Source organism: Anser brachyrhynchus (genome assembly GCF_964034855.1).
Source record: "Anser brachyrhynchus genome assembly, chromosome: 25".
Classification (NCBI taxonomy): domain Eukaryota; kingdom Metazoa; phylum Chordata; class Aves; order Anseriformes; family Anatidae; genus Anser; species Anser brachyrhynchus.
In genome coordinates, this window is record NC_137718.1 from 6,582,087 (window position 1) to 6,598,446 (window position 16,360).

Sequence of the window (16,360 nt, forward strand, 5' to 3'; positions counted from 1 at the left end):
TTTAGTCCCCCAGGTCCTCAAGAGCTGCACTGAATTCATTGAGAAGCATGGCATTGTGGATGGAATATATCGTCTGTCTGGGGTCGCGTCCAACATCCAGAAACTACGGTAGGAGCACTGCGTTTGATAAACCTGCTTGTAGAGGCGGAACGAGGCGTGCCCCGGATTCAGGGGCTGTGTTTTCAGGAGCCTGCCCCGTACCAGCTGCGGGGCTGGCTGCTCAGCAGCTCTGTGTGTGCAGTGTGCGCTCCAAGGGTGGTGTGCTGGGATTGCCACTGCCTTGGAGTTCTCTTTTACGGGTGTGCAGGGTTGTTTGGTAGACTTTGTTCTGTGGGAAGTTTTCCTTCAGGATAGGGTATTGGAAGGCTCTGGGACTGTGGTGTCACTGCTGTCAAATTTCATTCCTGTTTCCTCTTGTTCCTGGAGCCCGTTGGAGCAGCTGATACTTCTCCTTGCTGCTTTGGAGTTCTGGCATATTAGCAATTAATTAGCGACATGTGAAGAAGTACTTGCATAATTCTTGGTGGGTGGCATGGCCCTGCTGCGTGGCTGTGAGGAGGAAGGCTAGGTGTGTGTTGTCCCCACTCAAGAGCTGTTCTTATCGCTCTGAGTGCCCTTTATCCTTTTGTGAGGCCCCGTTTCTTCCTCCCATCATTTGGTATGCATTCTTCTGTTGTGAAGGGCCTGAGAGAACCTACTGGGATGTGACTAATTCCAGTTTTGATCGTAGGCCCGCTGCCTCACAGAGGCAGCAGAGGGGTGTTTTCCATATGAAGGATATCCTTTTTGTACCAGCTATTCCCAAGTTAAATGGACGGGTTTGAGCCGGTACAGTTACTGTACAAACCCTTGTATGGATGGGCTTATTCTGGTTCAGCTTAAGCCTGTTTTTCATCACAGCGAGTTCAATTTCAAAAATCTACTCCCTGAGCCTTTGATATGCAGGCTCCAAAGACTCTGATTGTAGCTGCTGTCCAGAGCAGAGTCGGCTGAATAAAATGTTTGCCCTTGCTTCAGTTATATCCCTTTAATTCCCCATTTTGACTTGTGCTGGACCATCTTTCTAATCACTGCCCTAGTCCATCTTTTATAACCATTTTCTTTTTTGATGTATTCCAAAGGTGCTTTAAAACATTTTTCTAAAACTTCAGTTGCATAATACCCTGGTACAGTACAGAGAACAAAACGATAGCCTACTTTTCAATTTTCTGAAAGTACATGGCATAACTTGTAGGCACTGTCCCTGTCAAATTTCATGACAGATTTTTCATAAGTGTTTGATTAATGCAGGACATGTTGCATTGCTGGACTTTCCAGTTATATAAACAGATCATTAAGCTTATGTCAAAATTAGCTCTGCAGTGACCTTGTAAGTGAGCAATTGTTGTTAAGTTTCTAATAGAAGAACTGAATTTCCCGGTTTTAAAGGTGTTTTTTTTTCAGTTGGACAGAAAGTTAAGAGAATTTTATTCCACGTGAGAGATTCACTCCAGGACAGAGGCTGGCTCTTTAGTAGCACAGTAGCTGCCTTTATTTGGCCGGTAGACAAAGCAGAACGAGTGTCGGGTTGGTGTGGGCATCCCTGTACTTGGCTCTGGCTTTTTCTGAGATGCTGTGAAGTTGTATGCTACTAAAAAAATCTACCTTAAGGGTCAAAAGAAATGAGTTGTTCTCTATATAGTCAGAGAAAGAAGACTGCATGTAAGGCTTCCCTTTCTTCACTCCATATTCTGCTTCTGCAGGGGTAGGTCTCTAACATGGCATGGGATTTCTTCCTTGGGAAGGTGTGCTGGAGCAGCAGAGTGCTGGAGTAGGGCAGGAGATGGCCAGAGAGTGTCCATCGAGGCTCGGTTTGTTTGTTTGGGCGGGTTGGTGCCTTTCCCTGATGGCTCTTCTGAGCTCTCTCTTCTTCTGCGGAGCCAAGCGCAGGAAACAAGTTTCTCTTCCAAGTGTGAGTAAGGGATGAGTCAGAACGTGCCTGTGGGAGCTGCGTATGCTGAGCGCTGAGGAGTGTGGCTACAGCGAATCCATCGGCTGGGGAAAACAGAAACCTTGATTTCTTCTGTGCTGTTGTTGGGATGAGGAGCTGGGGCGGACTGTTCACCTTGTCTGAAGAAGTCGACCCCTCTTCCCCTTCTCACCGGCACTGTGAACTGGCTTCCCTCACACAGCCTTCGCGTCCAGGCGAAAGGAGCTCCTTCCTCGTCTCGTAAGGGATGAACACTTGATCGAGAGGGGCAAGCTCGGCCTTTGAACTGTGCCTAAGTCGCGTTTTATCTTGCGTTACAAATTGTCTGGCCTGGACTAGGGGGAGGCGGGGGCTGTTGCCAGCAAGCCCCTGCCATTGCTGTGGTTGTAGCGCAGACAGGGTGACTCCCCATGTTGATGATAAGTTGTTGGGTTTACAGCTTAACGAGGATGGCAGGGAAACTGAGCTCCAGCAAAAGCAGCCATGTTCTCGTAGCTCCCTGTGGCCATGCCAGCCCCTGCAGATCTGGCCTGCTAATTTGAAACAGCAATCTCCGTGCGCATATCCGAGCAGCAAGCCAGCTCTTGGCCTTCTAAGCTCAGCTTTTATTTCATAGATGTTTGTGATTTTGGTTTTCCTCTCTCTGAAAACCAAGGGAATGCTCGGGGTTTGTCTTCATGTGGTTGCTGGCTCTTTTCACCCCGTAGCAGAGGCGTGCTCGGCTCACCAGCTTGGACCCAAGGAATTTCTGCACACAGTAGTTTCCACGTGCAGCAGTGCCAATGGTGCTGCTGTTCAGCGCTGCTTTATCATTTCAGTTTCCAGGCCTCTGAAATGCAAAGGGACAGCAGCTTTCATTCTGACCCGTGGGGACTCTTCCTCCAGGCAGCTCCCCGTCATGGCCCTCGGGAGCTGAACAGTCAGATTGCCTCCGTGGTCTTGGAAAACATGCTCTGGAGATTTTGTGAAAGGCTCTGTTACAGGAAAAGTGATTGTAGATTAAATTGTAGGCTTAGATTATAAACTAACTGAAAAAGGCCATACCAAAAAAAAAAGTCTCATTTTGGAAAAAAAAACAATCTAGTAGCAGCACAAGCATGGCTTGGGGGGGCTTTGGTGACTAAGTGATTGTTTTGTCCCGTAAATCAGGAAACCCTTGCTTTGCTTGACAGTAATTTGTGTTGTTTTTTATTTTCTTTCTTCTTTGCCAACCTCCCTCTGCCCACTTTTGTGTATTCATCTCCAGCCATGAGTTTGACTCCGAGCAGATTCCTGACCTAACCAAGGATACATACATCCAGGACATTCACTGCGTGGGTTCCCTCTGCAAACTGTACTTTCGGGAGCTCCCGAACCCCCTGCTGACATATCAGCTCTACGAGAAGTTCTCAGTGAGTACAAGGCAACGTCTTTCACTTAACCTCGCAGCATGACCTGTTATCTGCACATCCACGCACTTTCCTTTGCCTTAAATCTGTTTTAAGCTGGTGTTTTTATAGACACCCAAAGTGTGTGTCTGTAAAACCACCAGCCTAACACCAATACAGCTCATGCTGCACACCAAATGCCCACCTGCTGTGTTAGCATCCTGCCCCTTCAAAAGGTGGGTGCAACAAGGCCCCAGGTTTGGGAGCCTTTTTCTGTTGCCCCATTAGGTTTATTCACTTGTGCCTTTGTGTCACATCCTACACCATATTGATGCCACTCCGGGGGCCCCAGTAAAGGTTATTTGGGTATTAACAATGCTTGCAAGAATTCCCCTATCTTCTGCCATTCCCCAGTGATTTATCTAACAGGAATGGGATTAGAAGCAAATGCTACTTGGAACTGAATGCCCACTGCAAGGAATCGCGCTGTACAATCAAGCTACAAACTGGCCCAGAGCTTGAATCACTTGCCCTTTATTGCATTAGCTGCGTGCCAGTCTGTCCCCAGAGACGGATGCCTCTTGGAAGGTTGAGAGGCTCAACAAATTCTGTCTCAGCACTAGAGAATAGTGCGTTGTCCACTTAGTTCAAGACCCTGTGTCAGGTATCTGGCCTTATTCGTATCTCAATCATTGACTGTGCTATTCCAGGATGCAGTCTCTGCTGCTACAGATGAAGAACGGTTGGTTAAAATCCATGATGTCATCCAGCAGCTCCCCCCGCCTCACTACAGGTTAGTACAGCCTTCAGTCTGGTTATAGCTCGGCATTGCTAGCATTTCAAGAGTGTAATGGTGCGATTCCAGTCTTGCCTCTCAAGATAGCTGCATTATGCCTGTATATATTAAAATGGTTTATGGCTACATAAAGTTGATTTATATTTTAATTAGATCATTACCAGACAAACACCATATACTTTACATCGTCTTATTTGACTTCCTCTGGAAAGTATGTATAGGAGGCAAATACAAGCTCGTTATGGCACAAGTGGCTGATATCATTAAGGAAATGTTCTTATTGAGGGAGCACAATACCCTCTCTCGGAATAGCAGTAAAGACAGTGAAATGTGAACACCAAAAAATTGCTTCAGGACTTTGGTTTAAGTTGTTCAAGTGTATTTTGGCCGTAAGCATCCTCCCCCTGCCCCAAATAGTTTTTAGCTGCAGGCCAGTGCTGAACATGTCAATACACGAGGAGCAGCAGCAGGACATACGAGCACGGTCGGGCAGCTTGGATGATGGATGGGATAGTGTTGTATTCTGGAGTGGTTGCTTGCAGTATGGCAAGGCAGCGCTTAGTAAAGTTTTATCTATTTAATATTTAACTATAATAGCAATGATAGTAACTAGCAAATGCTAACAGTGATCTTTTGGAAATAAAACTATACTGTGTTGATTATTTAAACAGTACAAGCTTATTAGAATAACATGCTAAATTATATGCATTATATTAAAACACACTAATTAGTATTCATAACTATTTTGTTGTGCATGACAGTCTTTAATCATCATATTATATATATATTAATGTTCATTTAACCAGTATTAATAACTATTGCAGTGTATGGTAAATGTCTTCATACTACGAAGTATGGTGATTGGTATTAATACCAAAATATAATATTAATGACTATTTAAATGATATTAATAATTACTGCAGTTAGCCTTGACCAATGACAATGTATTGATTGGTATAAATAAAACAATACATTGCTATTTAAATATTAATAACTATTGTATGGCATTTAGTCTTAAATAAATACAACAGTGTGTGGTGATTGGTATTGATAACTAATTATAATGCATATCAACCAACATTTAAATAATATTAATTATTATTATGTATGGTGAGTATCATTTGATTATAATGGGATTATATAATTTAGGCCATCCTTATTAAATATTAATAAACAATGTATTGTAATTAGCTTTGATTATAATGTATGGTCATGCGTAATTAAATAGCATTGACTAACATATGGGACTTAAGTATAAGGTCTGGTAATTAATTAGCATTGAAACTAATTATAATAATTTATTCATGTTAATTAAGGGAGCAGGGCCTTGAAGAAGACTGTATCAAAACCAAAGTCTCCTTTGTCAAGTTTTCTCTGGTGCTTTCCACCTTTTCCCTAAGATGGCTCTCAGGGGAGCCCCGGGCGCATCCCTTAGGGGTGCCCGTGCCCGGGACAGGCAGCAGCGCAGCGACCCAGCCGGCAGCTGTGTGCCATGCACTCCCCCTGCTGCTGCTGTACTGCTGGGCTCTGCCTTAGCTCACCTCAATTCCTCAGGGTTGCTTGAAGAAGGACAGAAAGACAGTTTGTTGTTCTGCTCCCCTTCCGTGAGAATTTCCATGCAGGTAGGCAGTGTTTGAGGTGCAGCAGGGCTGTGCAGGTTGCTGGAGATGCCTGCTTTGTGTCCACCCAGAAACACCCGTCTGAGCTTCGCGCCCTTCCCACCTGAGAAGTTTTGGGCCCCTGCTGCCGTTCGGTGAAGGGGGCACAGAGAGACGGGTGCCAGCCGGGCTGTCGCTGAGCGTCAGCACTGAGGAGGCGGCAGCAGCATTCGCATTGCCGCCCCCTGCGCTGGCTGGAAGGAATGGAGCTGGGCCCTTCCTTATCTTCCCCATGTCGTGATAGCAGCAGCGTTTGATCTAAAACACAGTCTTTATTTTTACCTGAACAGAAGTCCTGTGAAGCTTAACCTTGTATCTGCTGTGTACCTCTTATATGTGTATAAGGAAGCTGTAGGCACTCATTTCCTAAGTAGAATTCAGATAAAATTTGCTTGTTTTCAAAATCCCGAGCTGTGTAAACAAGTAGTCTTCTCTTTACCAGGAGGTTTATATTCAAAGTCCTTTCTTCTAACTCTCTGATGAGCATTGCACTATGTCCCAAATACAGCGTAAGGACTGTATTTCTGTTTCACAATGTTATAATAAAGCCACCAAGTGCTATGAAGCTCCAGGGTGCTCTGCTTCTAGATCCTGCTGTGCTGGTGGCATTTAACATACTCCCATCCACCTCGGTTTTTGCTGGGTCCAGTCATTTGGCTGAGGGCAGATGCTTGGACAGTCTTTTCCTTTACCCCGGGACAAATCAGGAGAGACTCCCTCTCACCCCACCCCTATGTAATTATTTGCTGAAGACAACTTTACCATCCTTCTTACTGTACGTTGTACAACTTTTTTTTTTTTTTGGTGAGCTCCCAAAGCTAAAGAAGATAATGAACTGGGGTTTGTTTTGTAACTTGCAGCATGGCTTGCTCATTGGGGCTGAACATTTGCCTATCTCTTGTTTTCCAGGACACTGGAGTTCTTAATGAGACACTTAGCTCGTCTAGCTGATTACTGCTCCATCACAAATATGCACACTAAGAACTTGGCAATTGTCTGGGCTCCAAACCTCTTAAGGTAACTTTTTTTTTTTTTCCCATTCAAATACAAGGCTTATGTAAGTTTTTGTATTTACAAAAATAAAAGATAGATATCAGTTGTCCAGAAAATCATAACTTTCAGCAGCCTAGAAAAAGATTTTCCTTTTTTTCCATCCAATGTGCTCTTCTCCTGTAAGATTTTTAATAGGAAATTATTCTGAGCAGGGGGTTGAGACCAGCTGGCAAGCTTCTGAAAGTGATGTTAATAGCTCTGCTGTTGTCAGTGGAACTGCATTGACACACCGTGAGAGAATACCCCAGTATTGCTCTCTCTCGCTGCACTGCAGCTCCACTGACCACAGTTAAGCATTAGCAAGGAATGAGCCTAGTCTGTTCTCACCCCCAGAACTCTTTCTAGATGATAATTTCTCCTCTCCTGGTTAGGTGAGCCTAGTGTGTCCTTGATCATCCAGGAAAATGTGTTTAGTGGCATCACTGATTTCCCACTGCAGAAATCTCCGGAGTCTAATTTGACAGCTTTTGGCTGCAAAAATTCAGACTTATGGAAATGATCTTGGATAAATGTCTCCTAAAATTTGTTTTGAATGTGCCTAATAGGGTATTTTAAAATTAATGGTGTAATTTTAAAAATTGTGCTTTAAAACAAAGACAAAAAAATCACCCTGGCTTCTATTGTATTGATTTCTGGACTGCTTTGCTACCAACCTGAGAAATCCGAGTCAGAGATTCCCCTGTGTGCAGTTAATGAGGGAAAGCTATTTTCTCCTTTATGGCAATTCGCCCACAAGCAGTCAAAAGATTTCTTGTTTGAATTTGCTGTTGTGAATATTGGGGTACTTGCTGGGCAGGACCAGTTGGAGACATTCCCTGCTAGAGGAAAAACGATGCAGAAGACCATGCTGAGCTTTCTACAGTGTCACTGCATTAAACTGCTGCCATTCACTGTTTCTAGAAAGAAGTTAAAGGAAAGCTCCCCACTTTGTATATGCAATGCTTACCTCAATCTGGACCTGCCACGTGCTTTCTTTCCTTCTTGACCCATTGTTCCTCTCGCCTGTTTCAGTAGGACTCCAACCTGAAACCAAAACCTGGATGTAAATCACTGCAGTCAGTATGACCATTCGTATAATGCTTTGACGAGATTTATCTCTTAACTGCCCCTAAAGTCTTGTCTGCCCGAGCAATGTGGCACAACAGTTCAACACGTGACGAAGCCTTACCCAAGGGGAGCATATCTTCCACAGTCTTCTGGCTGTTTGCATTTTATTTAATCTTCCTTTTCTTCAGATCAAAGCAGATCGAGTCTGCCTGCTTCAGTGGAACAGCTGCTTTCATGGAGGTGCGAATCCAGTCAGTAGTTGTGGAATTCATCTTGAATCACGTGGACGTCCTCTTCAGTTCCAAACTCAGCTCAGTCATACGAGATGGAGCAGGTGCGTGACTTCCTCCATTAGCTTTACCTTGATCAAAAACAGTAGCAGACGCTTAATGAAAATCTGAGCCTCCTCCAGGACTTTAGAAATATGTTTTTACTATCAGAGAGAGGACAGATTTACAAGGTTATGATATTAGAACCTGGCAAATACGGCCTAGTTTTTGAAATTGCTATCAGTACCTTTCTTAGAAGCCAAGGATGCTCTACAGGAGCATACATGTGAATGTTTGGCTGATACTCTTATGCATTGAAAAACCATAGGGAATCACTTAAGTCTGTCCTGCCTGCACACCTTCCTTTTAAAACCACTATGTCATCAATGCTCTTGCATGCTTTTCCATTCGAGCTACCTTGTAGTACAACCCAATACATGATCTTCACCAGCATCTTAGAATGTAAATAGAAATCAGCTGATTTAAAGAAAGTTCTTGGTATTCATTAGCATTGACACTATGAAACAAAAGTCTTGCTCTTAACGTGGAATATTTTGACACCCGCTATCCTGATTATTTCTTCTGCATAGTTTATATAGGTTAATTAATATAGTCTATATGGGTTAATTAGCAGGGCTGTCCAGCTACATGGCAAAGACTGCATTGGCCCTACAGCTGTTGCCCAGTTCCCTAATTACATTGCAGATTTGTGGCTTTAGGATGCGGAATGAACTGTGACATGTTTGTGCCCAACCCTGGAGCATCTGAAGCGTCATTTATCCCTGGAGCGTACAAATTTGCTCGAGTAACTGCTAAGACCTTAAGTGTACCCGTTCCATTGGAAACGAATGGAGTTGTACCATTCTGTGTGTTAGAAGAATAAATGAGAGCACAAGCTATTGCTATTCCAAAGCAGCATTAAGTCTGTTCCGTCTGCTTTGATAACCTGCCCTTCCAATGAAATTTGTACAGTCCGTGCAGTTACTTTACCACCTGTGGAGTACGGGTAGCTGCTGTTCCAGAATGGTTGCTGCTCCCTGTTTTTATACGAGCCCTACCTCTACTTGGCAGCCCAGAAAGTCAACCTGGTCTGGTGGAAGGTGTCCCTGCCCATGGCAGGGGGTTGGAATTAGAGGAACTTGAAGGCCCCTTCCAACCCAAACCATTCTATGATTCTGTGATTCTACTTAGGACAGCACAGTTTTTGTAAGTCCAACTTTCATTCCTACTGGAAGACAATTTTTACGTCAGTAGGATCCAGAGCTGAGCTTGGCTAACAGCCCATAGCAGGCTGAGCTCTGCCAGGGGAAGATGAACATGCTAAGAATCCAAGCCAAATGATTATCCAGGCTTAGAACAGAGCATATAAATTCGGCTAATTGTTTAATGACTTGGGCATTCACATTGTGTACTTTGCCACAAAACTAGGGGGGGAAAGAGTCAGGCTGTTTCACAGCATACCAGCTACGCTCAGGAATACTGTGCCATGGCAAGGCAGCATTCTCTTCAGTGTTTCCAGGAGCCCCTCTTTGAGCACAGCATCTTATCTGTACCAGCCTACAAGAGGTTAGAGTGGTATTCCCAAGCCTGCTTTAAGACATTCCAGGGAAGTCCAGTTTGAAGGCAGCTGGAGCTCTATGTACCTGTTTGGCCCAAACTTCACCCAGGGTAGCATTTACAGCTAACAAACTGGGTAAAGTGCACACTACCAAGGAGCTGTGAAGCTAAAGGAATAGTAGTAGGAATGGGTCCAACCAGGATGTGGATGTGAAGGGATGATATACTTCCCTCCCACACCTCTTACTCATGTGAGGATAACCGTATAAATAATGGCACAATAAACAATGGCAAATGAAAGACAGCTCTTACAGCAGACTCCCTGCGCTCCTCTGTAGCACTCCGCCACATCACAAACTGGCTTAACAGATCCTAGCAGCAGGAAGCAACATCAACTACTTTTACAAAAGTTTAAATTTTTATCTCCAAAAACAAACACAAGCTGTAAAAAGACCGAGAGCAAAACACACAGCTCGATTCAATTCACTATGTCCACCTGCACATAAGTCTGTAGCAACTGAAGTCACACATGGCATTTCCTGTTGCTGGAATCTGGGAATGACTAAAAACAAACTTTATAGAAGAAAGCTGTCACTATCATTATGGAGTTTAGCATGCAGATGAAGATCACTTAAAAAGTATGTCAACACAGAAGGTTTCTAACCTGCTTGCTTCCGTGTCCATCCCCGTTTTGTTTTTTTGTTTAAATACAGTAAGCTGCTCTCAATTAAGAGTATTTCCTTTCTCATAAACATACCTCTGACAAAATGGTTATTTTGACCACATCTTTCAGAGGCCAGAACAACAAAATCTTAGAAAAATGCAACAGTTCTCCCAGAGCTATGATGTCTGTACTGCTGTTTTCTGATTCTCCCTCTTGTCCCTGGTTTTCCCTTTCAGGGCACAGTTCTTTATCACGGCCCAAGTCTCTGTTGGTATCCTCTCCTTCCACAAAGCTGCTCACACTGGAGGAGGCACAGGCACGGACACAAGCCCAGATCAACTCTCCCATCGTGGCAGACAGCAGATACATTGAAGTAGGAGAAGGCCCTGCAGCTCTACAGGGGAAATTCCACACAGTCATAGACTTTCCATCTGAAAGGTAGAGAAGAGTTTCCTTTCCAGCATGTGTCATAACTGGTTTATTTTGATTACATCAAAAACTTGTCGAAACTGACTTACAGTAATCATGCATAAAGTATTGTAGCCAATTTTCCACCCGCTTTGGACTTCATGAGGATTCAACTGAAGTACAGTTGTCCAATGGGCTTAGGTTAGCCCAGCAACTTCTGTGCCATTTCTTCCTTTTCAACAGGGCTATCACTAAATGTACAGAGCCGTGTTGATGCATATCCATGCCCATACTAGCCACACGCACAGAAATGTGAACAGGGTGAATACCTAGAAACACTGGGGTTTTCCAGATTTCAGGACCACATGCCTGAAACAAGCTTTGGTTGTCCTCAAAGTGGAGCTGCTGGACAGACTTGATGGCAGTAGAAATTAAACATGGCAGTGGGAGGAGGCAAACATGATTTTACAGCATAAGAGAGGCTCTTTAATACCTTTTGTGACTACACAGTTCCTCAGAGAACAGTTATACCAGCTAGCTAAAGAAAAGTCATTCCTTAGTTGCCATGTTGTACAAGTATGGAGCCTTTGCTCACCTGCATTGCATCTGCTTTGCATAGTTCGGTGGAATTTACCCAGCAAAACTTTAGGGCTGAGCTATAAGAGTGAAAACATCCTCAACTATTTAAGAGACTGCGTTTCTAAGCTTTCTTTCACCAGAAACAAGGTATTGTTAATAACAAACAACTGTTAGCAAGAACTAAATGCAGTTCCCCATCACCCCGACATACACGATTTGTTCCGTTTTCTCACTTCAGAAAAAGACCACCCAATAAAATGAAGAAGTCGCCAGTTGGCAGTTGGCGTTCCTTCTTCAACTTGGGAAAATCGTCCTCTGTGTCCAAACGCAAACTACAGCGCAATCCCAGTGAGCCCTCAGAAATGAAAGCCATAGCCCTGGCAGGTAAGGGTGTAAATCCATTTTTCAAAAAACAAGGTTTTTCGGCAACGCAGAATTCATGTTTACAGTGTGCTTTTATCTCCTTCTAGTGTTCAAGCCATGCATAACATCTTGAGTTGAATGCTGTCTTTCCTAAAGGGATCTCGCATTAGCTCATGAATTCGACATGCTAGAGCACTCCCCTTAAATGCGTTTCTCAGAGTAGCTTTTTAAGAACATTAAATGGGCACCACTATAAAAAGTCTCAGAATATTTCCTTCTGACACTCTTATCGTGAAATAAGAATATATTTCTGGCTCCATTTGCTGTTCTCGGATGACACATTTAAACTAGGCTTAAAGGCACTTTTCCACAAACGTATTCTCCCAGAAAGCGAAAGAAGGCATCCAACAACTTTTTGTAGCCTCCTCTATGTAGTCTCTGACTTCTCAACCCTTATATATATAATTTTCTGTCTCTTTAAAAATAGCAACTATGCATTTTTGCAGTGAAACACACCACAAATTCCTAAATATGGGCCGGTGAGGACTTTTGTCCCATCTTTTCCCTGGTGCCATTTTCAAATTATAACCTTTAGTCTTCAGGGTAATAAACACATTATATGACTGTCTTCCTGGAGCATTTTAGTTGTACTTGTTTAGTGCTTGTAAAACCAGCTGTGTAAATGTTACTTTCTTCCCCATTCTAAGGGATTTGCTGTCCTGACCAAACCAACCAATTATCACAGGTACATCCAAACAGAGTCTGTAGTGGCACGGTATGCATGGGAGGGAGCCGTTTCCCAACCTGTCACCTGCAGTAGGTTAATTTTCATAGGTTACTCTTCACCAGTCTGTAAAATGAGTGTCAAAAATCAGCCCAGTCTTTGTAATCACTTCTTGCCCAGTAGTATGCAATCATTGCCTCAAAGGGACCTCTGTAGGTCACCCAGGCCAATCTCCCACACAAAACAGGACTACTTCTACCTTAGACAGTAAAACGTATTAACACTCAACCACGGTAAAGGTTTTCTTTAAGGACTTTGGAATAAAAAGAAAACAGAAAAAAAAATAAAAGCACAAGTGTTACTTTCAGGACAGTGGTACTGATGCTAGAAGCCCATTCAGCTTCTTCCTGCCACCACTATGTAACCAAATGCAAGCCACCTTTGTAATTCAACTTTTCCCTGTCTTGGTTGCGTTTTCATAGGTGGACGAGGAGACAGCGGGACTCTTCGCTCAGCTAAAAGCGAAGAATCGCTTACCTCTCTGCATGCTGTTGATGGTAAGACAAAATTGTACCTTCATTTTCAATGTGTGTGGATTAAAAGAAGGCAATATGATATTACTGACTGTGGATATTCAACAGGGCAGATCCTCTTCCTTCCCTCCCCTTCCCCCTCCCCCAGCAAAAGCTGGACTTAGTAATTAATGGAGCAGCTTATCGTTCTGTGTTGGGGAGTGGTATCATCTGAGAAATGCTCTTCAAATCTTTGTTTTCCTTCTAAGGTAAAAAAGCAAAGCTCTCGCTTTTGCATAGCTGGCATCACTTACCTTTCGTTCCTTGCCATCTCTCCTTTCTATTCTAAGGTGGAAAAGACACCATCAGGAAGGAAAATGCTTTCTGAGGGAGTCTTAGGCCTACAGCACACTTAACCTAGTTTTGCTTTTGCAAACAGCTTAGTTTCAGACCAAGTCGGACCTGGTAACTGCTTTAAAAGAGTTTGAACACATTTAATTAACAATTACCACTAACTACATTATTTTTCTGTTTAGAGTTTGCCACGTGAGCATCTTGCACATTGCTTTAAAACAACTTTAAAAACAACACCAAGCCATTGCCTCCTGGACAGTAAATCTTTTTACACTAACTCCTGTGTATCTACTCATTCCTAGGTGAATCTAAACTGTTTCGACCCAGAAGACCTAGATCCAGTAGTGATGCATTGTCTGCTTCCTTCAATGGAGAGCTCTTAGGAAACATGAATCGCTGCAATTCTTATGACAACCTTCCCCATCACGACAGTGATGGAGATGACGGGATCATCCATGTTCCTGCCCTTATTTCTCCTCGCTCTTCTGAAGACGTTGACCTGAGCCCACCAGATATTGGAGTTGCCAGCCTGGATTTTGACCCGATGTCTTTTCAGTGCAGCCCACCCCAGGCAGAGTCTGAGTGCCTGGAGAGCAGTACCTCCCTGATGGAGTCAGTCGGCATAAATAAGGAGAAGCCGAGCCTGTTTAAGAAGGATGTAGAATCAGGCAGCCAGTCCCAGACACCAGGCAGCGCCACAAGCTCTGAGCCAGTCTCCCCTTTCCAAGAGAAGATGAGTCCCTTCTTTACTATGGATCTGAGCCCAACTGAAGAGAAGGCCTGCAAACCCCATGCCTTCTCACCCAAGACGGGGCGAAAGCCCATCAAATCTCCACCACTGACTACATCAGAACCTGTCTCCTTTGCACTGCCCAGCCGCATGTCAGAACCAACTGGAGGAGTGCCCATCACGACCAGAAACTCCTCTGCTTCCAGCTGGAGCAAAGGGATTGGCCTCACTGAAATCACAAACAGGTCCCCAACCCAGATGTCCTTGCCCCTGAAAAACAATGAAACAGGAGCAGGGGAAGGAGCCCACCAAGAGCTTCAGCATGCCCAGCTAGTGGCTGCTGGCAAACCAGAGTTGCCAGAAGAAGGGGAGAGACCAATGTCAAGCAGTCAGAATAAGACTGTACCCACTGGACACACACAGCCAGGTACAGTGCATTTTCCTCCATTCTTTCTTTAAGTTCCAAAGGGGACCTGCTCTCAAAAAAAGTCCTTCTCTGCGTGCCTTTTAGGAGAGGGGATTGCCCGTCAGTTCTGATCACAAGTGTTCTTGCAGGGCTGTGCAAATCAGTAAGATCTTAACCTCTGTCTTCTCCCTACATCACACAAATCTCGGATATTTTTTCATAATACTTTGTATACCACCTTTTTTTTCCCATCATGCCATACATGAAAATCTATAGCATGTACTTCTAAATCATTTCAGCCGATAGACCATCTAAGACTTTTCTTTTTTAAATTAAAAATCTGCCAACACTTGAAGAAGGGACCTTCTTGCCCAAAACCTTATGATCAAAATTGTGTAAGGGTGTCTCATTCTCTGCTACCTACTTCCTACCTCTCTAGAAATGCAAGAGGAGCCTTTAGACAATCTCTTGTGTTTTTTTTCCTTTTTGTGATGAACTGCTGTGCTATTGAGCAGCGTTTGCATGTAAGACTGAAGATACAGTATTTCGCACCAGAAGGAATTGCCACTGTGAAAGTGTGGAAAGCATCTATTTTTTTTATAGTAGTCATTAAGGTTAGGTCACTCTCCTTATTGGGTAACATAAAATCACTCTCTCTCTCAATTTTCCCCCCATTAGGAGCAGTTGCCCTCGACTCCCCCCAGGATCCTGTTCCCGTCAGTTCTGTGTCTCTTATCCCTCCTCCTCCTCCGAAAAATGCAGCGCGCATGCTAGCCCTAGCGTTAGCCGAGTCCGCACAGCAAGCATCTGCTCAGTCTCAGAAAAGGCCAGGAGATACTCATTCTGAAAGCACAAATTATGGAGAGACTGAAGCTGGTACAGCTCTAGAAAAGCTCCATCTCTCTGCTGGTGCTCCAGACAAGCTCCACCTGTATACCAGTCTGCCTGAGAACCGACTTCACTTCCAGCCTGGCGCACCAGTAGAGCAGGATTTTCAAGGTAGCAGCACAGCCGGGGAGCAGAACCAGCCGTCAGGCGCACCTGGAACCCGGGACCCCCCGCCTCTCCACAGTGGCATGCCTGGGGACATGCCTGCTAGCAGAGATGCAGAGCAAGAGCAGTCCAGCTTCCATCCTGCTAAATCGGGGGACAAAGATCACTTCCCGTCCCACGCTGGGGACTGGGAGCACGCACACCACCACACCCCGGGTGCACCGCCTGACTGGGAGCCCCCCACCCCTGACTTGCCAGTAGATAAGCCCCAGCTCCGTGCATGCATGTCCGGGGACAAGCACCTCGCGGCCACCTGCACAGCCGATGACAAACTTCAGACTCCTCCTGTTGTAGCAGCCGGGGAGAAAAGCACCCTGGCTTCAGTGCCGTATCTAACAACCATCCAGACAACAGCACCTGAGGCTAGCCACGGGCCAGCAGGCCAACACGCCGCTGGCCCAGCCACAACTCAGGCAGACAGCATTGCTACAGCGGCGCAGCGCACACTGGCAGGCAGCCAGCCCGCTCTGCCACAGAGGCAAGATCACCAGTCAGCAATGGGACAAGTGCCAGCGGCCTCTGCAAAAGCAGCCAGTGGTTCCAGCCAGGTACGTGCACGTATCTGCAAGCGCCATGTGTGTGCACAGCTGCTCTGTGTTTGGAGGGGACTGAGCTCAGGGAGAGTTGGCCCAAATCTGAGTGGCAAGAGGCAGGGGGTTCCTCACAGGTTACTCACTGGGAATTGCGTGTGTACGACAGAGGCACAGCCTTACAGGAATGCAGCACAACATTTCTTAAGTGAACGCAAGGGAGCATACCAGTATATCTACTCTCATAAATTTAAGGAAAAAAAGAGCATTTGGTGGGGTGACTGATCCAGGGAATGGTGGTTCAGAAGTGCTCAGAAGCAA

The 16,360-nt window shown here is 44.8% G+C and overlaps 1 protein-coding gene and 1 long non-coding RNA gene across 11 annotated transcripts in view; one reads left to right on the forward strand and one right to left on the reverse strand.

The window, feature by feature from the left end:
- Positions 1-16,360, forward strand: part of ARHGAP32 (Rho GTPase activating protein 32) — a 262,127-nt gene that overhangs the window by 238,281 nt on the left and 7,486 nt on the right. For all 10 annotated transcript variants that reach the window (XM_080567501.1, XM_080567509.1, XM_080567507.1 and 7 more), the window contains 10 exons: positions 6-108; positions 3,216-3,360; positions 4,047-4,129; positions 6,700-6,807; positions 8,079-8,224; positions 10,617-10,818; positions 11,606-11,751; positions 12,937-13,011; positions 13,623-14,477; positions 15,135-16,057. In XM_080567501.1, the coding sequence (XP_080423627.1) occupies positions 6-108; positions 3,216-3,360; positions 4,047-4,129; positions 6,700-6,807; positions 8,079-8,224; positions 10,617-10,818; positions 11,606-11,751; positions 12,937-13,011; positions 13,623-14,477; positions 15,135-16,057 (2,786 nt within the window). The remainder of the gene's footprint in view (positions 1-5; positions 109-3,215; positions 3,361-4,046; positions 4,130-6,699; positions 6,808-8,078; positions 8,225-10,616; positions 10,819-11,605; positions 11,752-12,936; positions 13,012-13,622; positions 14,478-15,134; positions 16,058-16,360) is intronic.
- The window catches only part of LOC308182609, a 40,719-nt gene continuing 32,481 nt past the window's right edge, over positions 8,123-16,360 (reverse strand). The window contains exon 3 of the long non-coding RNA XR_013941933.1: positions 8,123-8,251. This is a non-coding gene — a long non-coding RNA (uncharacterized lncRNA). The remainder of the gene's footprint in view (positions 8,252-16,360) is intronic.